Source organism: Oscarella lobularis, chromosome 3, assembly GCF_947507565.1.
Source record: "Oscarella lobularis chromosome 3, ooOscLobu1.1, whole genome shotgun sequence".
NCBI lineage: Eukaryota > Metazoa > Porifera > Homoscleromorpha > Homosclerophorida > Oscarellidae > Oscarella > Oscarella lobularis.
The window spans coordinates 1,929,084-1,950,699 of NC_089177.1; the positions used below are offsets into that span (position 1 = coordinate 1,929,084).

Sequence of the window (21,616 nt, forward strand, 5' to 3'; positions counted from 1 at the left end):
GTTTGTGTTTTCTAGTTCCTGAAGGTGTTTCTCAACCAGTCGTCTTTTATGTTGATGACATAGGTGGAATTGTTAACGTGTCTTGGGTTCCTCCACTTCGTCCTAACGGAATAATTCTCTACTACGTTTTGTACAGTGGAGATTCTGTTCTTTACAACGGCACTGGATTGCTCTACCAAGCAACACAACTTGATCTCAACCTTGATTATCGGTTCAGCGTGGAAGCTTTCAATTCGGCGGGCAGCACTCGCAGTCGCGATGCGTACCTTCGTAGATTCGGTAAGTACATGAAAGAGCCAAATTCTTAGAGTTTACTTTTGCTTTTCTTTAGAAATAGCAGCTGTCAGCAAAGACTCTATCGACACCTACATTATGGCAGTTATTTTTGCCTTGGCTGTCTTGATACTTTTGCTCATCGCTTTGGCCTTTATCATCCGGTCACGATCCAGACAAACAAAAGGGATTGTTTATCACGATTTCGAGAAAGAGTCTGAGGCAGTGGTATGGAGGCTTATAAGGAGCTTTTGCTAGTTATACTCTAATTGTATGCTAAATTTAGGAACTAATGCCTTCAACTGCTCTTCTGGCGGAAAGTGCTCGTCATCCTTACTACGAGAAAGAACGTCGCTTCGAAAGAAAGTTTGGATCCCAAGAAGCGTCTCGGTTCTGGTGTTTAGAAGAAGCTCAAATTGTAAGTCGAACTTGTTATAATTGCACCGTGAAACTACTTTTTCAATTGCAGGAAGTTTCGCCATTCCACGGATCTAGCTACGACGACGCGGAAGAGAGCGACGTTAGCGGAGCGTCATCTCCCGCTGCAGAAGAAAGCGACGAAGAAGAGCCGGTTTTCGACAGCAGTAACTGGACTCTATCCCGAACGGCGGACTTTCAAGAAACGTTGACAAAGGTATGTACGCACGATGCTCGCGAAATACACGACAGTTTCTTAAGTCTACATTCGAGGTTCTTTCGAGCCCCATTTATGTGAGTAAGCATGCTTAGAACCTTTCAGCGTAAATTCTTGCGAACGAGAAAATCCTCAGGAGATCAGATCAAGCATCTCTTTCCTTTATATTTAGGCTCTCCTGAATGTCTCCGAAACCCCTTCGGCACTAAAACGACAGGAATCGCTCCGTCGCGAGCAGATGGTGAAGGAGACCAAGCGAACGCTGGAAACAAAGCGCCGCGAAGAAATGAAACAAACGAAAGCGATCAAGAAAAAGGAACAGAGGCTACAGAGAAAACACCGACGAGTGTCTAAAAGCGGAGGCGGCCTTCTTTTTGACGGAGCCGAAAGCACCGAGCCGGCAGGTTTTGAAAACCTTGGTCTAGAGGAAGACTCCTATCAGGATACCCTGCGTCTGTCGGAGCGAATAAGCCCACCGCCGAAAGCCGCCAGTCCAGTTGGTAGTCCAACAGAAAGCGCCGACGAGGATCGTTTACCGCCGCCGGCGATAAGCCAACGCGAGCGTGCATCCACCATAGCGACTCGACTTCAGGAAAGACTGCAAAGTGGCCGTGCTCGAGCCGATTACGCTGCGATGAAACAAGAGCCTACGCAGGGAACGTTCACCGCTGCAAGGTTTGTCTTTTAGCAGTTGTTTTATTAACTGTACTGACGTTTGTGTTTTTGTTTAGCTTATGGGCTAATGCGCCTAAAAATCGTTACCGTAACGTTTTGCCGCAAGATGCTGCTAGAGTAACTTTGCGGGATGTTGACTTGGACGAAGAAGGCGCTGACTACATCAATGCAAGCTATGTTGATTCGTCTTTCAAGGAGCAGTGCTATATCGCCGCTCAGGTAATAATATATTTGCAACCTGAATTAGCTATTAATTAATCAATCTAGTTCAAATTAAAAGTAATGTAAACATCTTTTGTTTTGTAGGGTCCTCTACCGCGAACGGTAGCCCACTTTTGGCAAATGATTTGGGAACAAGATGTCCAGTGCATCGTCATGACAACACGCTGTCAGGAAGGGTCAAAAAAGAAGTGCGAGAAGTACTGGCCAGGTCCGAACGACTCTCTTCAGTTCGGTCACTACACAATCACCTGCACCGATCAGGATTACACTTCGGATGTAATGATATCACGTCTCCTTCTTTCATCGGACAAGTCGGACGAGACTCGAGCGCTGACTCACTTCCACTATCTCTCGTGGCCCGATTTTGGCGTGCCGTTGAGTCCAGCTCCTTTTCTCGATCTCGTCCGCGCCGTGTCCGAATGCCAGACGAACTCGCTCAACCCCGACGCACCTATTCTCGTTCACTGCAGCGCCGGAATCGGCCGTACTGGAACGTTCTGCACCGTTCACGGGATCGTTGAGGGCTACGAACGCGGCCAAGCGATTGTTGACGTCACGGAAACGGTGCGAAACGAGCGAAGTCAACGAGCCGGCATGGTCCAAACGGTCGACCAATTCGAGTTTTGCCACCAGGCGATCGCCGATGCTCTTCTTCAAGTTCCCGAAGCAAAAGCAACGCAGGAACAAGCAAAGCGGCCCGTTCGTCGGGTAAGATGGTCCGACGACTTAACAGGAACGCCGGAGCAGCAGCGATTACAGCGTCTTGTCGCAGCAGTTGCTCTCAAGTCTTCGCAAGTGCCGCAGCCGCAGCAGGCGAGTCTCAGCGATGACTACAGCGGTCGTCGTGGATCGATCGATAGTCCGCTACTGAAGAAACCCGTTTCGTTGCCGCGACCTCCTCCGTACAGGGAGACGGAGTCACCGTCACCGCCGCCACTTCCTCCACGGCTTCCTCCGCCGCTTCCTCCGCCGCTCCCGCCAAAAGATGAGGACGACTCCGATGAGGATTTTGAGACTCCTGTCAGTTGGTATACAGGAAAACGCTGCGACCCTGTTAACGATGCTGTTAGCGATGCTGTTAGCGATGCTGTTAGTGAAGCTGTGCCGCTTCGTGCTTCCGAAGGCGACAAGAAATTGTCGAATGCTGCGAAAGAAGATGAGACCGAAGAAAGAACAGCTGGCGAGGAAAGACATGATGCAGACGCCGCTGAAGATGCTTCTTCATCAGACAGCAAAGATGAGACAGATAAAGCAGAGGTGATTAGCGCAAGTTTTCCGCAAGAGCGCAGGGAAGGGGAAGATGAAAAGAAAGGATCTGTTGAGGCGGAATCTGTTGCTGCGGCTAACGAAAAGTGGTCCGAAACCGAGATTGAAAAGGATCTAGAAGCAGTAGTTGGTGAGGAGGGCGAGAAGGAAGGAAGCGCCACTGGCGATGGCACCGATGACTCTTCTGTCAAAAGTTTGCCTATCGCCACGTCTTCGGGACCTGAGCCCGATGGAAAGATTGAAGAAGAAAGTGCAGTAGAAACAGCGACGCCGCCTGAAGCAGAATCTGAAAGCGAAAAGAAAGAAGAAAAGTTGGAAATCACTGACGTACTTTCGGAAAAAGAAACTCTGAAAGAAAAGTCTCCAACAGAAGAATCTCCGAAAGACGAACAGCCAGAAGAAGCGTCTTTGGAAAAAGAACCACTCAAAGAGGGACCATTAGAAGAACGGCCGAAAGAATCGTCTTTGAAAGAAGAACCACTAGAAGAACCATTTGAAGAAGAGCTGAAAGAAGAACAATCGAATGTAGAACAACATCCAAAGAAAGACGTTTTTATTCGCATGGCAAAGACAGATGACGGAGGAAAGGATGCTGAAGGGCCCAAAGAGGAAGGCCCTTCATCTAGTATTGTCACAACAACTGACCCTGTCTCTAGTACAACGGAACCAGGAGAAGCCGACTTACATCGTCCCGAGAACGTTGTTGGTAAGCTCAGTGTAACGGAACCGAAAACCGCCGAATTTTCTTCGCCTCTTCAAACTGTGGGAAAACTCGACGTCAAAGAACCGAAGTCCGCCGGGTTTTCAACAGCGAGTCGCAGCGTGGGAAAATTGTCGCTTGGTCGACTTCAGATATACGATTCGGCCTCCGCTCCCGCGCCTTCTCCAAAGCCAAAAATTCGAAAAACGTGGCGTCCACCTCAGCCTGTTCAACCGGAGAAACCAGTGCAGGCGAAGAAAGAAGCCGAGCTTCCTGAAAAGACGGTCGTTAAGCCGGCCTCACCCGAACCGATTCTTAAGACAATTGAAGCTAAACCTGCAGAGATTGTAGCAAAACCAAAACCGTCTTCTAGGAGAGGAGTCGGAAAATTGGACGTGTCGCAGTGGGAACAAAAGACTGGCGGATCACCACTCCCGGGACCTAGGCGACAGTTTCAGATACCGCGCCAAAGTGAAACGGCACCTGTATCCACGTATCGTGGAGCAGCTCTTGCAAAACCAAAGTTTGCCGTCAAGAAAGACGAAGAATTGAGCAGAAGCAAACCGACTGCAGAGCTCCGCAAGCCAATTAGCGAGCTCCCCAAACCGACTACCGAGCTCCCCAAACCGGCACCTCGAAAACGGAATCAAGAGCCAGATGTCGGACGTAAAGTGGAGACGGAAAAAGCGCGTGCGACTAAAGCAATTGGCGATTTGATGGAATTGGAAATTCCAAGCAGCAGTCCCCGCTTGGCGCCAAGAAAAATTCGAACGCCTCAACTTGCTCGAAAATTTGCTGATTCTAAATGGCCGCCCGCCGCTGACGCTCCTGCGGCGAGTATAGAGCTAACAGACGAGGAGAAAAAAGCCATTTCTGGACCCTCGGGTTCTGACGACGGTGAAGACTTAATTAAAAGTTTGATGGGATTTGGTTCTACACCGAAACGAAGCGTCGAGCTAAGCGAGGAAGAAAAACGTGTTTTAGATACGATGGGGTCAGACGCTGGCAGTGGTAATCTGGTCAAGAGTCTCATGAACCTTTGAAGTTTTTTGCATTTCTAAACTTTATATTTTTTTGTTTTTGATGTATGTTTTTCAATACCCACTTTACCCCCGCAACTTCGATTACGCATGCGCTTCACTTTTTTCTTGCACGTGCTCATTCGTGCTGCGTAACTTCTACGTCGTTTTCTCCGAAGCATCACCAGCAAGAGCGATCGGAAACGTCTAGAATGCTGTTCGATAAACCAAGCTCGGGCATTTTAAAATCCTGAGCTCGAGCTAGAAGTTGTCTATGACCGTACCTTTCATTTTCTGAAAACCGCTTCGATCGCTCCCGTTTGGCAACTCAAATATCACACGATCGAGATTCCTGTTCAGAAACGTGATCAAATAATGTAACGAAAATGGAGTGCCAGTTCTGCGATAATGAAGCCAGTGGCAGTGCATGGGGCAAAACGTTTAAAATATCACGTGTTTTCAGGTTGTATCTATAGAGGAGCAAGCTTAGCTATACGATCTCAACCACCATGTCGCATTCGCCGGACATCATTGAACGATCAGATGACTCAATGGACGACGTCGTCGAAGTCCGCAACGCACGGTCTCGCCTCGCACGAAGACCGCGACGTCATGCAGCGCTCACGGTTGAGGAGAAAAGGTCTGTCTACAACAGCGAAGGAGGAAAAGCGGAGCGCAACTACCACAGAATGTGTCGCAATGCTACGCAGGGGATAGTTCGCTGTCTTATAGCGGTTCAGTTCAGTTCAGTTCACAGTTTTATTTTAATACGGAAATCCTTCAGCACGTGGGCCGATCTTCCAGGAAACCGTATACAGGGGAATGACAGCAAAAGGAGAAAAGAGAAAAATGACAATATTTACAACTATAACTATATAACCTCTAAATCAGTACACAGAGTTTTGATTGAAATAGTTCTTCAGGCCCAATTTAAAGATCGCGGGATCATTACTCCCTCTTATGATTGCCGGAAGCGAATTCCATAGAGTTTGAGCCCGAAAGAATGGAGAACGACGAAGTGCCTCGGTGCGTGGTCGGATGACGTTGACCCCAGAAGCACTGAGACGAGTGGCGGCACCGGTGCGCTGAATACGCCCAATTTTCGCCGCGAGAACAGAAGCTGTGGCGGAGTTGCACAAGCAGCGGTAACTCAACATTCCTAGTTGAGTAGCATGCCTTGTGCGAATTGGATTGAGACGAAATAGATCGAGAAGTGCTGCTACTCCTCCAACAGAGGCCGTAGAATCGTCATAACGCAAACCAGCCAGACAACGGAGATACCTCTTTTCTATCTGTGCTAAGCGGCTGATTACGCCAGCTGATCCGTCCGCCCAAACGGCAGCCCCGTAGTCAAGGTCCGGTTGAATGACTGAGCGAACAAACGCTAGTCGAGCTGCGTTGGATAACAGACGATGACATCGGTAAAGAACACCAATTTTTCGGCCAACCTTCCTAATGACGTTGTCCATCTGCGGTTTCCACGATAGACGACTATCAATCAAAACCCCGAGGTATCTCACGTGAGGTGAAGGCGACAGAATGACATTATTGACCGAAACCGTATAGATCGACGTGTCTTCAGTATCACGAAACTTGGGAAAAAGCAGAAAAGCCGATTTTTGACCATTGAGAGCCATCAGATTCTCAGAGTACCATGAAGTCACACTATTAATATCTTGTTGTAGTTGAGTAACCGCTCCCTCAAAAGTTTCGTTGCTGGAATAAAGACAGGCATCATCTGCGTAAAGGATTAGAGACGATTGAGAAGAGACGACCGAGGTGATGTTCCGGGTGAAGAAATTGAATAAAAGAGGACCTAATTTTGAACCTTGAGGCACTCCTCTCCTAACTGGCGACAAGTTCGAAGCAGTAGAGCCGACCGAGACAAATTGTCGACGATCCAAGAGGTAAGAAGAGAGCCATGCCAGGACCTTTCCCTTCACTCCACACGATGACAGACCTCGGAGAAGTAAACTGTGATCGACTGTGTCAAAGGCCTTCTTAACATCAAGAAAGACAGCCGCCGAGCGAAGACCTGCGTCCTTGCCAGACAAAAGATCTTGAGTCAAACAAACCATCGCATCTTGAGTTGACCGAGATTTTCGAAAGCCAAATTGGCAGTCAGGAATAAGAAGGTGCTTGTCGAAGTAGCCACATAAAGATTGAAAGACAAAATGTTCCAATATTTTTGAGACAATTGGCAGCAACGATACCGGGCGAAAATTCTTGGGATCAAGTCTTGAACCCGATTTGAAAATGGGAACAACCTTGGCACACTTCCACTCATCTGGAAATACCCCAGATTGGAGAGAAGTATTAAAAAGGCTTGCCAATGATGGTGAAATTGCAGACGCTCCCATTTTTAAAAATTTCCCATCAATTCCATCATGACCCGAGGCTTTGTTGACGTCAATTCTTCTAAGGAGGTCCGAGACCTCATCTGATGACACTAAGGGGAAGTTGAATAAAATTGAAGAATTAACGTCATCAGCTTGAGAATGCGTTTCAAGAGAATCTTCTTCTAGTAGGCCACGAGGCCGACGCTCTGAGCTCTGTGACATACCAACTACTGATGCGAATTGATCACATAATTCACCAGCAGAAGGGAGCTGATCAGACACAACTTTACGTCGTCCCGTGATGCAATTGATGGTAGACCAAAACCGAGCGGGATTGTGACTAAGAAGTGTCAATTTCTCAATGAAAAAGTTCTCCTTAGCCGCTCGTAAGCGATACTTGATTACATTTCTTTGTTTCTTGTACTTTTCATTGAAAAACCGCCTTTCCTCCAAAGGGCGCTTTCTAGAAATTGAGGCGGTCGTCACTCTCGGTTGCCTAGTCGCGAGCCGTTTATCGTTCGCCGTGATGATTGAACAATTCAGTAGTAACTCGTCGAGCGTTAGCGTCAACGACAGTGTCCGAGTCAACGACAGTCGATTCAAAGACAGTGTCCGAGTCAGCAGTCTGTTTTGGCTGCTTCTCCTTTCTATCCTAATACCGTACGCATTCAGTTTCGTTCGCTGCGCCTGGGTTAGTCTTCAGTTGCTGAGAATAGACCAACGGATTCACTATCCGTGGCCGAGTTTGAGTGCAAAGGCAAGTCTAATGAAGTGAGCATTGTTCCAGGAGTCGTATCCGAGCGCTAATCTCGTAGGCCTTCTAACAAAGGTTTTCCTGTTTGAGCTAATTGCATAACCTAATCACTCTTCTGAGAAACGGAACAGTACATCGCAGTATTCTTACCTTTTCTCTTTGTAGGTCTGGGGATTTGTGACAAGTCTCTTCGAATCGCTACTGGTTGCACTCTTCGTATTTGGTTTTGCACCTGCTAAAAGCACGAGTAGTGTCCTTGTTATTGGATCAAGCTGCGGTGTCTTTCTTGGAACGATAATCTGGCAACTCGACGTTCTACTTCGCAATCGCAAAGAGTGTCACAACGTAGCCGCCAGTGCAAACCGTGGAACATCTCGCGAACTATCAGAACATCCTCTCGTTCAATCGGACTCAGAGGCGACGAAACTGCTTGAAGATGACTCTGGTCCCAACAGCGCAGAGTTTGACAAGCCGTGGAGAAGGTTCTTTGCGAAGTCAAAAACTCAGGAAACGGCAATGAGTACTGCTTTTGTACTGGAAGTTCTCTCTATTGCTTTCATCATTGTTGTCATCGTACATATGGTTAATTCGGACTCTTCTCGGACACCGAAGTTATGGAAGGCACCTTGTTTTATTCCCGCAATTCTCGTCTTCCTGTCAATTGTCTGGTGTCCTCCCGTACAGAAGTATCTCAGCAATCCGGTTAAGTATGAACGGCTAGTCACAAGCGCGAGGTGGAAAGCGGGCGTTCTGAACGGACTTTGGCGTCTTATTTTCATTCCCGCTTTTTCGTTCGCGGTAGTGAACATGATGACGACGTTAGACAAAGAAAATGAAAGACTCAGCTATTTCAAGGCTCACAATCTGTTCAAGGGAATTCGACACATTACAGGCGATTGGAACTACTTAGCTCCTTTTCTTGTCAACGTCTTCAGCACCTTCGGGGCTTATCTCTTTGCTTGGTTGGCATACGCACTAAAAATGCACCTTGTTGGCTTCGTTGGGCCCGTACTCCTATCGACTCCCATATCAATTATTCTCGTTGTCACGCTGTGTGGATGTAAACATGTCAACTTTCCTCTGTCGTGTCCAGAAATCAGCGGATATCTGATAACGTCTGTCATACTTCTTTGGGTTGTTCAATCCATCTACTTGCTTGTCCACGTCTATCGATTCAAAACAGTAGCACTGATGCGCGAGGAAGATCTTTTCCTTTATTCTTACTACAACGGGCCTTTCATTGAGCAAAGTCTCCTACTCAATCGAAATGTTGGACTCGATTGCAGGAGCAGGAAGCTTGCCGATCCGGTGAGGAAAAGCCGTGAAGCGCGCGTTTTCATCTGTACGACGATGTATCGCGAATCGATTGAGGAGCAGCGTCAGTTGCTTCATTCGATCTATGCAATTGTGAAATGTCTGCGAATGACGCCGGCACATAAAATACGACATCATTTTGAATCGCACATCTATTTTGACGACGGCGCTAACGGCATGTATCCAAGTCGATACGCCTACCAGCTAATGAGCCTCGTCGAGGAGACCCTGCACGGAAAGTTGAATGAGATGGAAAAATATGAAACTCCCTATGGAATTCAATTGCATTGGATGCTTGGTGGCGACTTTCCCTTTTATCTTCACCTCAAAGATCCTAGAAAGTATAAGAAAGGGAAAAGGTGGAGCCAGGTCATGTACATGTCGTACATCCTTAATTATCGTCAAAACCAAGACGACCTCGATGAAGACAACACATTTATTCTTACGACAGACGGAGACGTTATCTTCACGCCAGAGTCCGTTGAAATTCTTATTGATCGACTGCTGAGAGATCATCAAGTTGGCGCCGTCTGCGGTCGAACTCATCCGGTCGGCAATAGCCCCATTGTGTGGTAAGCAAGGAAAAGTCTTCACATAATCTAAATTTAATTTAATAGGTATCAAAAATTCGAATACGCCTTAGGTCACTGGTTTCTTAAAGTCGTTGAGCACGTACTGGGCTCGGTTACGTGTTGCCCGGGTTGCTTTAGCCTTCTTCGCCTTCGAGCAGTTCGTTCCGTTCTACCCGATTACAGCGGCCGGGTCAAGCACGGTGTCGACTTTCTCAAGAAAGACATGGGCGAGGATCGTTGGCTTTGCTCGCTCATGATCTACGCCGGGTGGCGACTCGAATACGCCGCAGCCGCCGACTGCGAGACTCACTGCCCTGAAGAATTCGAAGAATTCTACAAGCAGCGTCGCCGTTGGATACCGTCGACGATAGCAAACTTGAGCGAGTTGTGCGCTCGAGGAATTCGTTTTCCAGTAAACATTGACTCCGTCTCATATCTCTTTTTGTTCTACGAGGTGGCCCTGCTTTTCTCAACGATCATCGGTCCCGGTACGGTGGTCCTCATAATGGCGGCAGGACTCCAGTACGCTTTTTCTCCGTCTTTCCATACGCTCTGGCTTTTTAACGCAAGTCTCGTACTCATCGTTTTTCTATGTATATTCTATGGTTACGTCAATGTCCGTTGCGACGAAAAGACGAAGATTCAAGTCAGTAAGGTATGGACAATTGTGTTTGCTTTCGTGATGGCTGCCGTTACTGTGGGCATCGCTGTTCAACTGATTGTCGGATTTAAGATTAGGGAGAGAGTGCAGACGACAGCGGCACCCCTGAGAATCATTCCACCTGGAAATTCGGCTCCTCATCGCAATAAGACGACTCCAACAACGCCAACAACGCCAACAACGCCAACAACGCTCTCACCAAGCTTTACGTTTCTCGAGGTTCCGATTAGCGCATGGTATTTCGGTGCGCTAGCTGGCGTGTACGTCGCCGCTGCCTTACTGCATCCCTTTGAATTTCGCTGCATCGTACACGGTTTGTGGTATTTGTTCTGTCTGCCCTCTGGCTACGTTCTTCTGATTATATACTCTGTTTGTAATTTAAACAATCAGTCTTGGGGCACACGCGAAGGGACGACTGTTGCGTCTAAGGGAGAGACGCTGACTGCCATATTTCGAAGTTGGTGGAATTGGGCTAAAGAGACACTGGATTGCTGCGGCTGTTGCAAAAAACCAACAGTTGACAGTCCCAACAGCGAAGAAGTCGGTGAAGTGGCCGTAAATGAGAATCCTGATGAGGGCGATGGCGATGAAAATGACGCCGATTGTCTCAGTCTTCATGGTGGCAGAGCAAAGCGAGAGTACAACAGAGACGTTGAAAGCATCGAGGCATTTCTCGAAAGAATTTCGGTACAGAGATACCAAAAGCGAAACGTACACGTACACTGTACATGTATAACCAACCAGTCATATGCCTACCACTAAAATTCGTTTTGGCCTTGTAGATACGTAGTACATGCTATATGGGTTGTATAAGCTGTAGACTTAGCTTGTTTTTTATTTTTAGCTTGAAAGGCATGCCAGAATTTTCTGGCGTCACGGATATGACGACACTTCGTTTCTTATTGATGTTGATGAAAACGTAAGTTGATTATGTACTGCATTTTCGCTAGCAGTAGCATGTTTGTAGGAGCTACGTCGCATTGGCATTTCTGCACGAGGTCATCGAGAAAGAATTCTCGATCAGATAAGAAGACTTCCGGATCTAGTCGAAGCGCCTGTGATTCCGGTACGTTACACTTAGAGGTATATATATTATCTAAGTTCTATTGTTTAGAAAGGAGTTCAAGAGTGGTTGACATCGCTCCATTTGGAAGAATACGTCGATGTTTTTGCTCAGGCTGGGTACGAAAAAGAAAGCGACGTTCTGAATCTTCCCTTTCTCAGTAATGAAGACTTCCCCGAGGATATCACAAAAAGAGGGCATTTGAAGAAACTGCTTCATGGCTTGAAAAGAATCAAATTTCCAAGCGCTGTTGACAAAAGTATCGAAAGAGCAGCAAACGAATATGACGATGTGGTGCTTAGCGAACTGAATGAAGAAGAGAGCGAATTTTGGGAGAATTTGAAACAGTCCAAACTTGGAACTGAGCCAGAAGTTTATGACCAGGTGAGTTATACTATAATCAAACAAAAGCATTGGGTATAGTTGTTTCTTTATGTAGAAAGATAAGCTGAAATTGGACCAACTTCGCAACTACTGGATGATTCTTTTCCTCGTTGTCAACACAATATGGATTCTTCTCATTGCTCTTCTTCAAAATCGTCCGATGTTGAATGTGCTGGGCATAAACGTACTCGCTCTTGCATTTCTCATCGTCTACGGCTTCGTTATTGCCGTTCAGTTTCTGGCGTGTCTTTGGCATCGAGTCGAGACAGCCATTCACTACCTTGCTCGTCGTCGTCTCGACATGGCCAATCGCTTCAGTCATCTGATGGATGACGAAGACGTCGACATGATGACAGATGCGGAGGAAGCGAAGGGCGTCGTGTCGGAATATGTCTAAATGAGTAAGAGTGGTTTCATCCGAATTGAATTAGCCGTGTTTCGTGTGTTTTTGTTCCTTTGTTCTGTTGGGTTTGTCTTCCTTTCTAGCCACGTGATTTTTTCTTACTCCCGGATCCTTGTTCCTTCGCCCAGGCGTTCCCACCCTTTCCCAGCCGTCCCAACCCGTCTGACAGAAGCAAGCCTTGTCCTAGAGCGTCAAGAGAGGTGAGATGTTACTTTGAATTCCGTCTTCTATAGAACGGCAACTCAAATTTTGACAGTTACCTACTGTACTGATTCCCCTAACTGTTCGTTTTTCGTGTACAGTACACGAGCGTTTGCTCCGAAACGAGCCGTTTCTGATGCTCTAAAGAGGTAGAGACCTAAGCCGTCCTCTTTCGTAGGAGTGAGAAACGCGCTTACGTGCCTCTAGGAAGCCCCTCCAACGACAAACTTGCTGCCTGTGACCATAGATAATAATCTATCTAATGGTTTATCTATGCTGTGACTGACAACTTTGACTATCTAAACAAAGAGCGCGCTGCGTAGGTCCTCTAGCCTCTGTCCAGACCTCGCCTTTGTATAGAGGGGAGGTCTCTACGTAAGTTGGCGAAGCGTCTCAGCGTCCTAATTAAGTTTCTAACCTCGTGGGATTGACTATCTTCTGCTTTTTAGAGACTTGTGAATGCTGTGAAGCCAGCCATCTTTTTGGTATTTCAATTTTTTCTGCTAGGCTCGGGCTTAATTCAAACGAACGTACGACGGTACATTTTCTATAGTTTGGAGTGAAAAAGCGAGGGATTGCTTTCATTATGATGCGAGCGTCAGATCAAAAAACACAATTGCCTGCTAGCTCGGACAGTTGTCCATGCACAACTTGAAGCTTGAAGCGGCAGTGAGAGAGAAGAAGAAGAGAAACTGTTTTGGAAATTTCGTCACGAGACCGAAAGGTGATCACGTGCTTCTTTCCGCATTAGAGGCAGGTTCTGCGATTGAACTTTCTCACCTCGCCATGTCGCACTCGCCGGTCATTGTCGAGGAATTAGAGGACAATGCGACGCCCCGCGCAGAAAAGCCACGGCGTTATACGCTCACGGTTGAGGAAGAAAGATCGGTGTACAACAGCGAAGAAATGAAAGCCGAACGCGACTGCAACAGAATGTGTCTTGTCGCCACACAATGGATTGTTCGCTGTCTATTAGGCGTCGTTACTCTTGGCTGCCTTGTCGCGAGCCGCGTATCGTTTACCGTAATGGTTAAGCAGTTTAGCGGCAATGGGTCGAACGCTAACGTCAGCAGCAGTGATTCAAAGGAGAGCCAATTTTGGCTGCTTCTTTTTGCTATTCTCGTACCGCATGCATTCAGTTTTGTTCGCTGCGTCTGGATTGGTCTTCAGCTTCTGAGAATAAACCAACAAACTTACTACCCGTGGCCGAGTACGGGTGCAAAGGCAAGTCAAAAAGAGTTCGGGTTCCTCTTCGTACCCCTCCCTATACATGATGTATACCTATAATTCTATCACGTGCTCGCGCAAGTTACGTTAGACGCGTAACGTTTGCCAAAGGGCTTTGTATAGTTTTTTACTTAGCTTCTTGCTTACCTTTTTCTCGTTGTAGGTCTGGGGTTTCGTGACGAGTCTATCCGAATCATTACTTGTTGCCGTTTTTGTCTTTGGTTTTGCACCGAAAGCGACGGCGAGTAGCGCCCTCGTCATTACGTCAAGCTGCGGTGTTTTTCTGGGCGCAATAGTCTGGCGACTCTACGTTTTATTTCGCAGCAATAAGAATCGTAACGGATGCGCTGGTGGGGTATCGCGCAACCGAGAAGAAACGTTCAACGTTCAATCTGACGTCACCGACTCAGCGGCTACAAAGCTGCTTGACGATGGCACTGATATGAGCAAAGCAGAGTCGGGCCATCCGTTTAGGAGATATTTCGCCAAGCCAAAAATTCAAAAACTGGCAATGATAACTGCTTTGGTACTGGAACTTTTCTCTATTGCTTTCATCATTCTCGATATGGTTCATTTGAAATCGTCTAAGACACCGAAGTTACTGGTGGTACCTTGTTTTATACCCGGAATCCTCGTCTGCCTGTCCATTGTCTGGTGTCCTCCCGTACAGAAATATCTCAACACCCCAGCCAAGCATGACCGGCTAGTTACAAGCGCGAGATGGAAAGCGGGCGTTCTAAATGGATTTTGGCGTCTTCTTTTTGTTCCCGTTTTCGCATTTGCGGCAACAACCGTCCTGGCATTAGACGAAACGACAAGTTTCAACGCTCTCAAGCTGCTCAAGGGAATTCGACACATTACTGGCGATTGGAACTACTTAGGTCCATTTCTTGTCAACGTCTTCAGTACCTTTGGGGCATATCTCTCAGTCTGGTTGGCATACACACTGAAAATGCACATTGCAGCCTTTATCGTGCCCCTATTACTATCGACTCCTATATCGGTCATTCTTGTCGTTACCCTGTGCGAAAAAGAACAAACCAACATTCCTTTTCTAGCTCTGTCTTGTGCAGAGAAAGACGGTTATCTGATACCTGCCGTCATCGCTCTTTGGATTGTTCAATCTATCTACTTGCTCGTTCACGTTTATCGATTCAAAACAATATCTCTGATGCGCGAGGAAGATCTTTTTCTTCACTCTTACTACAGCGCACCTTTCATCGAACAAAGTCTCCTACTCAATCGAAACATTGGAATGGATGAGAAGAAGCCGGTAGAACAAAGCCGTGAAGCGCGCGTTTTCATCTGCACGACAATGTATCGCGAATCGCTAGAAGAACAGCGTCTATTGCTTAGTTCCATCTACGCAATTGCAAAATCTCGTCGAATGACGCCAGAAGATAAAAACCGTCGCCTCTTCGAATCGCACATCTTTTTTGACAACGGTGCAAACGGTATGCATCCAAGTCGATACGCCTACCAGCTAATGAGTCTCGTCGAGGAGACACTTCACGGCAAGATGAATGAAGTGGAAAAATGCGAAACTCCTTATGGAATTCAATTGCATTGGATGCTAGGGGGCGATTTTCCCTTTTATCTTCACCTCAAAGATCCTAATAAGTATAAGAAGAAGAAGCGCTGGAGCCAGGTCATGTATATGTCGTACATTCTCGATCATCGCAAAAATCGAGATAATCTAGACGAGAACAACACCTTCATTCTGACGACCGACGCAGACGTCGACTTCACGCCGGATTCCGTTGATATTCTTATTGATCGATTGCTGAGAGATTATCGAATCGGCGCAGTCTGCGGTCGAACGCATCCAATAGGCGACAGCCCCATTGTGTGGTAAGCGAAAACGAAAACGAAAAGGCTCTTTCTAACTCCATCTTCTTTTTTTCATCAGGTATCAAAAATTCGAATATGCTATAGGCCACTGGTTTCTTAAAGTCGCTGAGCACGTACTCGGTTCGGTTACGTGTTGTCCGGGTTGCTTCAGCCTTCTTCGCCTTCGAGCAGTTCGTTCCGCTCTTCCTGACTACAGCGGCCGCGTCGAACACGGCCTAGACTTTCTCAAACAGGACATGGGCGAGGATCGTTGGCTTTGCTCTCTCATGATCTACGCCGGGTGGCGACTTGAATACGCCGCGGCCGCCGACTGCAGGACACACTGCCCCGAAGAATTCGAAGAATTCTACAAGCAGCGTCGCCGTTGGATACCGTCGACGATAGCAAACTTGGGCGAGTTGTGCGCTCGAGGCATCCGTTTTCCGGTAAACATTGACTCCGTCTCGTATCTTTTTTTGTTCTACGAGGTAGCACTATTTTTCTCAACGATCGTCAGTCCCGGTACGGTTATCCTCATCATGGCGGCAGGGCTCGAGTACGCCTTTTCTCCGTCGTTTAGCACGCTCTCGATTTTTAACACAAGTCTTGTATTCATCGTTCTTCTCTGTATTTTCTATGGTTACGTCAATGTCCGTTGCGACGAAAAGACGAAGATGCAGGTCAGCAAGATATTGACGATTGTGTTCGCCTTCGTGATGGCTGCCGTTACTGTGGGCATCGCTGTTCAACTGATTGTCGGATTTAAGATCAAGGAGGCAGCACCGGCGACAGCGGCACCGCTGAGAATTATACCACCTGCAAATTCGGCTCCTTATCCCAATACGGAGAAACCGACGACCGCTCGTTTTCTTCGCGAAACCAATGAGACGACTCCAACAACGACAACGTCATCGCCACATCTGACCTTTCTCGAAGTTCCGATTAGCGCATGGTATTTTGGCGCGCTAGCTGGCGTTTACGTCGCCGCCGCCTTGCTGCATCCTATTGAATTCCGTTGCATTATACACGGCTTGTGGTACTTGTTCTGTCTGCCGTCTGGGTACATTCTTCTGATTATATACTCCGTATGTAATTTGAACGATCAATCGTGGGGCACGAGGGAAGGGAAGACTGCTGCGTCTCAGGGAGAGACGCTGACTGCCATATTTCGAAGTTGGTGGAGTTGGGCTAAAGAAACACTGGACTGCTGCGGCTGTTGCAAAAGGCCAACAGTTGACAGTCCCGGCAGCGAACACGTCGATGAAGTGGCTGCAAAGCAGAGGGATCATGGGGATCCGGATGAGGGTGATGAAGGAGAAAACGACGATTGTCTTAGTCTTCATGAGGGCAGGGCAAAACGGGAGTACGCCAGAGACGTTGAAAGCATCGAGACGTTTCTCGAGAGAATATCGGTGGGTGCATAGAGGTACATTGTACCAAAAATAATGCGTCTGACGCGAGTTAAAGCATAACCCGTTATGCCTCTAGTGAAATCAGTTTTGCCGTTTTGACCTCTTAGCATAAGCTTATTTCTATCTGTAGCTTGAAAGGCATGCCAGAATTTTCTGGCATCACGGATATGACGACACATCGTTTCTTATTGACGTTGATGAAAACGTAAAGTCGGCGATGTACTGAATTTTCGCTGACAGTGGCATGTTTGCATGTAGGAGCTACGTCGTATTGGTATTTCTGCACGGGGTCATCGAGAAAGAATTCTTGATCACATGAAAAGAATACCGGATCCAGTAGAAGCGCCTGTCATACCGGTAGATTACAATTAGATATATTGTATATGTTTTATGTTTTATTTAGAAAGGAGTTCAAGAGTGGTTGGCATCGCTCCATTTGGAAGAATACGTCGATGTTTTTGCTGGGGCTGGGTATGAAAAAGAAAGCGACGTTCTAAATCTTCCCTTTCTCAGCACTGACGACTTCCCCAAGGAAATCACGAAAAGAGGGCACTTGAAGAAACTGCTTCAGGGCTTGAAAAGAATCAAATTTCCAAGCGCTGTTGACAAGAATATCGAAAGAGCAGCAAATGAATATGACGATGTAGCGCTTAGCGAACTGAATGAAACGGAGAGCGAATTTTGGGAGAAGTTGAAAAAGTCGAAACTTGGAACTGAGCCAGAAGTTTATAACCAGGTAAGTTATACACTATAATCAGCATTGGGTATAGTTGTGTTGTTTATGTAGAAAGATAAGCTGAAACTGGACCAACTTCGCAACTACTGGATGCTTCTTTTTCTCGTTGTCAACACAATATGGATTCTTCTCATTTCCCTTCTTCAAAATCGTCCGATGTTGAATGTGCTGGGCACAAATATACTCGCTCTTGCATTTCTCATCGTTTACGGCGTTGTTATTGCCGTTCAGTTTCTAGCGTGTCTTTGGCATCGAGTTGAAACAGCCATTCACTACCTTTCTCGTCGTCGTCTGGACATGGCCAATCGCTTCAGTCATCTGATGGATGACGAAGACGTCGACATGATGACAGATGCGGAGGAAGCGAAGGGCGTCGGGTCGGAGAATGTCTAAGTGAGGAAGAGTGGTTTCCCCTGAATGCTAAATTCGTACTCGTGTTTGGTTGTTTGTTTTTTGTTTTTTGTCAGTTTCTAGCCACGTGATTTTTCTCACTGCCCGGATCCTTGTGCCGTCCAAGCAAGAGGTAAGATAACTTCGATTTCCGTTATCTGTATATGAACGGCGACTCTTAGTTTAGACGTTAGTCATTTTGAAGTTCTTCCTCAGTGTCCTCTCGCTGATCTAACAAAAGGCATTTTTTACACGAACCGCGTTTTCATTCCTTACTCCAACCTTTTGGGCAGCCTCAGAGAGGTGAGTTATTACTGGGAACGATCAAATTCTGTATTTTGTCTATGAAAAACGGTGACCCTTAGTTAGAAGGACCTTGACTGCAGTAGTCCTGTGACTCCTCACATCTGACATGGTATTTTGCACCACTCCAAAGAAAGTCCTTATAAGGCTGCGTAAAAATGATGTCTTTAGCTGACTTAGATAGGGCTCGGCCCTCCCACGGCCGCGAGCTCCCTGCGCATGATCGCGTGGAAAGGGCAAAAGCTTTGTCATTGACCACGCCTATTTTTTAGTTGCTCACGTTCTGAGAAGATAATGGCGAGCAGTGACGAAAAAAGCCCTCTCATGGAAATGAGCGAGTCTAGTTCTTACGCGGCGCCGGCCGCTGCACGTCGACTTTCGGAGCCTGCGTTTCGCGCAACTCTTTCGTGGGAAAGCGTCACTGCCGTTGCCCGAAGTTCGCGCTCTCTGTCTGATCGAGTTGGAGGGGTCAAGAGTGAAGATAAAGTCATACTGGACAATGGTATGTTTTAGATGAGAGGGGGCATTTTGCTATAGATAGCCTAGGGATAGAGCAGCTTCATCTCCTTTTGTGAGGTGTTGGTGTCATTTCAAAAATTTGTATCGGTTTTAAATACCCATGTATTTTAGTACGAGGCATTGCAAGAGCAACCGAGCTAATTGCACTGATGGGAGCAAGGCATGCAAACCTCTATTAGTGTTGTTAGAGTTTCAGCGTCTGTTCTTTTTTAGCGGAGCTGGAAAAACAACGTTGCTTGATTTCTTGGCCAATCAAACGAGTTCTTTGAAAGTCACGGGCACAGTCCGTTTGAACGGAAGAAAAATCACCAAATCTGAACTTGGAAATGTCGCTGCGTACGTTCACCAAGAGGATCTCTTTATAGGAACGCTGAAAGTGTCAGAACATCTTCGCTTTCAGGTAATTTAAATTTGAAAAAGAGAAATCTGGTTGTGAGTGAGTTACAGTCGATGTTCTTTTAGGCGGCTCTTCGAATGAAACAAGGTGATACGACTCAAGTTGACGACATAATGCGCGAAATGGGGCTGGAGAAGTGCAAAGACACAGTTATTGGAATTCCGGGTAAAATGAAAGGCATTTCCGGTGGTGAAAAGAAGAGGTTGGCTTTTGCAAGCGAGGTAAAGAAACCCTTTGACGTACGTACGTACATAGTACGTCATTGTCATTCTTGACTATGTGTAGATTTTGGGAAATCCTTCTATTCTACTGGCTGACGAACCCACATCTGGGCTTGATTCCTTCATGGCGGAGTCAGTCGTGCACGTGTTGCAGAGATTGGCATCTAGTGGTCGCACGGTTTTGTGCACTATACACCAGCCTTCATCTGACACGTTTGCCCTATTCGATCGTTTGATTTTATTATCCCAAGGAAGAGTCGCCTATTACGGATCGTCGGTCGACGCCATGCCGTTTTTCAGCAAACTCGGGTTTCAATGTCCAACGAATTACAATCCTGCTGATTTTTACATTCGCGAGTTGGCGATTGTGCCGGGAAAGGAAGGAAAATGCAGAGAGAAGGCAGAGGTTGTATACAGAGTGGCGACGCTCAATTATAATAGTTTAATGTCATCTGTTTTTATTTAGAGAATTTGTAATGCATTCGAAGAAAGCGAACATGCTGGTGCTCTCAACAGAAGTCTTGCAGATGAAACTAACAGAGCCGTACGTATAGACCTAATTTATAGTTGCTTCTTACAGCATCTTTTGTCAGGCCGACTCGGAGCTGATTCCCTTCTCCAAGTCCAAAGGGTTTGTTACATTTCCTCCGTATTATGCATACTATGTCTAGCAATTCGAAAAAATATATACAGCTACAACGCTCATTGGTGTACTCAGTTTGGATGGGTTTGTCTACGGGCTTGGCTATCCAACATTAGAGACAAGACTGCCGTGAGAGTGAAGATTGGCCAGTCTATCGTAAGGGCGCCATGATTTGTACCACAATGGTAGTATCAGAAAATTTCAGGTTATAGCGTTGCTGATGGGATTGATGTATTATAAAACTGGATACGATCAACAACGAGTTCAAAACATTCCAGCCGCATTGTTTTTTGCTGTTATTCAGTTGTCAATCAGCACAATGATAGCTGTTCTACAGGTTATACTTAATTACATATTCAGTGTTTTTCTTGACCTTATTATTCTAGACGTTTCCGGTGGAAATGCCTGTGTTCTTGCGAGAACATCGATCCCGACTTTATCGACCGCTTGTCTTCTATTTGGCCAAATCAATAGCTGACGTTGGCTCTTTTGCACACTTTATTGAGCCTTAGTTAAATAAATTTCCTTCTTTTTCAACAGACCCCTTTTGTTGTTATACAAGTGCTCGTCTTCAGCGCCGTGTCGTACTTCATGATAGGTAGGTGCTTTTAAAAAATTGGACTCGCTACTGTGGACGGCATTGCGCAGGTCTTCACGACGGGGCAGACCGGTTCTTCCTCTTCTTCAGTTTGTGCGTCATAATAGCCATGGTGTCTCTATCTCTTGGTAAGAAGACTTTTATTTCACTTTACAACCTCAACGCCTCTTTTAATTCTATAGGGTACTTAGTTTCTGCTTCGGTGCCATCTGTTTCAGTGGCATTGGCCATCGGTCCGGTATCTTTTATTCCGTTTCTTCTCTTTGGCGGATTCTTTATTCGTTCGGGAACTGTGTAAGGGATTAGTAAGTCGATCTTGATACAATCGACTGATATGCGTATATTTTATAGCCCTGTCTATCTTGAATGGATTCAGTACATTTCTTGGTTTTACTACGGTTTTGAAGCGCTTATGATAAATGAATGGCGAGGCACAAATCTGAGTAAATTGAGTGTAGTCATATGTGCTCCTTTAGCATAACTTCGCGCCTTTAGCATGCTCTTCGATCCAAAATTGCTTTTCAAATGGAACACAAGTTCTCGATCACCTTGGATTGGTTGAGGTTAGCGTACTTTCTTGCAGAAAATGAAGAGGTCTAATAAGGTTATCGCAGAGCCATTTTCTTCGCGATCTTGGCCTCTTAGGAGCGCTGTTTCTAGGGTTCCGAATTTTGACCGCTTTTGTCATTTGGATTCGCGTTTACAGAAGTGAAAAGTAGCATTTATCACTTCTTTCTAACATCAAGATGAGTTCTCCTTACCACTGCCAGTGGTAGATACAGCGAATATGTCTGCATTGTTTTAATTGGCTGTTTAGTGTTGTGTGATGTGGGTTTACGCCTTTGTTGTAGACATTTTCT

At 46.4% G+C, this 21,616-nt stretch overlaps 3 protein-coding genes and 1 long non-coding RNA gene across 10 annotated transcripts in view; 3 read left to right on the forward strand and 1 right to left on the reverse strand.

Moving 5' to 3' along the window:
• LOC136184715 (uncharacterized) overlaps positions 1–4,923 on the forward strand; it is a 47,841-nt gene extending 42,918 nt beyond the window's left edge. The window contains exons 5-11 of the mRNA XM_065971653.1: positions 16–279; positions 332–501; positions 560–691; positions 743–907; positions 1,080–1,582; positions 1,639–1,801; positions 1,889–4,923. Of these exons, the coding sequence (XP_065827725.1) occupies positions 16–279; positions 332–501; positions 560–691; positions 743–907; positions 1,080–1,582; positions 1,639–1,801; positions 1,889–4,813 (4,322 nt within the window). The 3' untranslated portion in view covers positions 4,814–4,923. The remainder of the gene's footprint in view (positions 1–15; positions 280–331; positions 502–559; positions 692–742; positions 908–1,079; positions 1,583–1,638; positions 1,802–1,888) is intronic.
• On the reverse strand, positions 4,828–7,886 carry LOC136184721 (uncharacterized). Its single transcript, XR_010669415.1, has 3 exons — positions 7,793–7,886; positions 5,074–5,141; positions 4,828–4,996 (listed from the first exon to the last, which is right to left on the reverse strand). It is a non-coding gene; the product is annotated as an uncharacterized lncRNA (long non-coding RNA).
• On the forward strand, positions 4,983–12,388 carry LOC136184717 (chitin synthase chs-2-like). Its single transcript, XM_065971661.1, has 8 exons — positions 4,983–5,520; positions 7,604–7,885; positions 8,048–9,768; positions 9,814–11,116; positions 11,274–11,348; positions 11,397–11,495; positions 11,544–11,876; positions 11,932–12,388. The coding sequence occupies exons 1-8, from the start codon at positions 5,299–5,301 to the stop codon at positions 12,271–12,273; spliced, it is 4,377 nt and encodes a 1,458-aa protein (XP_065827733.1). The 5' UTR covers positions 4,983–5,298; the 3' UTR covers positions 12,274–12,388.
• Position 12,389: 1 nt separating this feature from the next.
• On the forward strand, positions 12,390–21,610 carry LOC136184716 (protein white-like). Of its 7 annotated transcripts, none has more exons than XM_065971660.1 (18): positions 18,076–18,208; positions 18,258–18,378; positions 18,651–18,880; positions 19,009–19,057; positions 19,111–19,297; positions 19,360–19,515; positions 19,580–19,921; positions 19,982–20,059; positions 20,109–20,146; positions 20,209–20,314; positions 20,364–20,495; positions 20,545–20,637; positions 20,699–20,756; positions 20,807–20,884; positions 20,939–21,050; positions 21,108–21,199; positions 21,252–21,360; positions 21,417–21,610. In XM_065971660.1, the coding sequence occupies exons 3-17, from the start codon at positions 18,673–18,675 to the stop codon at positions 21,344–21,346; spliced, it is 1,824 nt and encodes a 607-aa protein (XP_065827732.1). In that variant the 5' UTR covers positions 18,076–18,208; positions 18,258–18,378; positions 18,651–18,672; the 3' UTR covers positions 21,347–21,360; positions 21,417–21,610. The 7 variants fall into 7 exon arrangements, with proteins under 7 accessions (XP_065827726.1, XP_065827728.1, XP_065827729.1 ...); XM_065971659.1 differs by having other exon boundaries at positions 21,252–21,319; positions 21,371–21,610; XM_065971654.1 differs by lacking the exons at positions 18,651–18,880; positions 19,009–19,057; positions 19,111–19,297; ... (11 more) ...; positions 21,252–21,360; positions 21,417–21,610 and adding exons at positions 12,390–12,479; positions 12,582–12,629; positions 12,688–12,855; ... (4 more) ...; positions 17,208–17,306; positions 17,353–17,685 and having other exon boundaries at positions 17,737–18,078; positions 18,153–18,208; positions 18,258–18,364.
• The last annotated feature ends 6 nt before the right edge of the window (positions 21,611–21,616 follow it).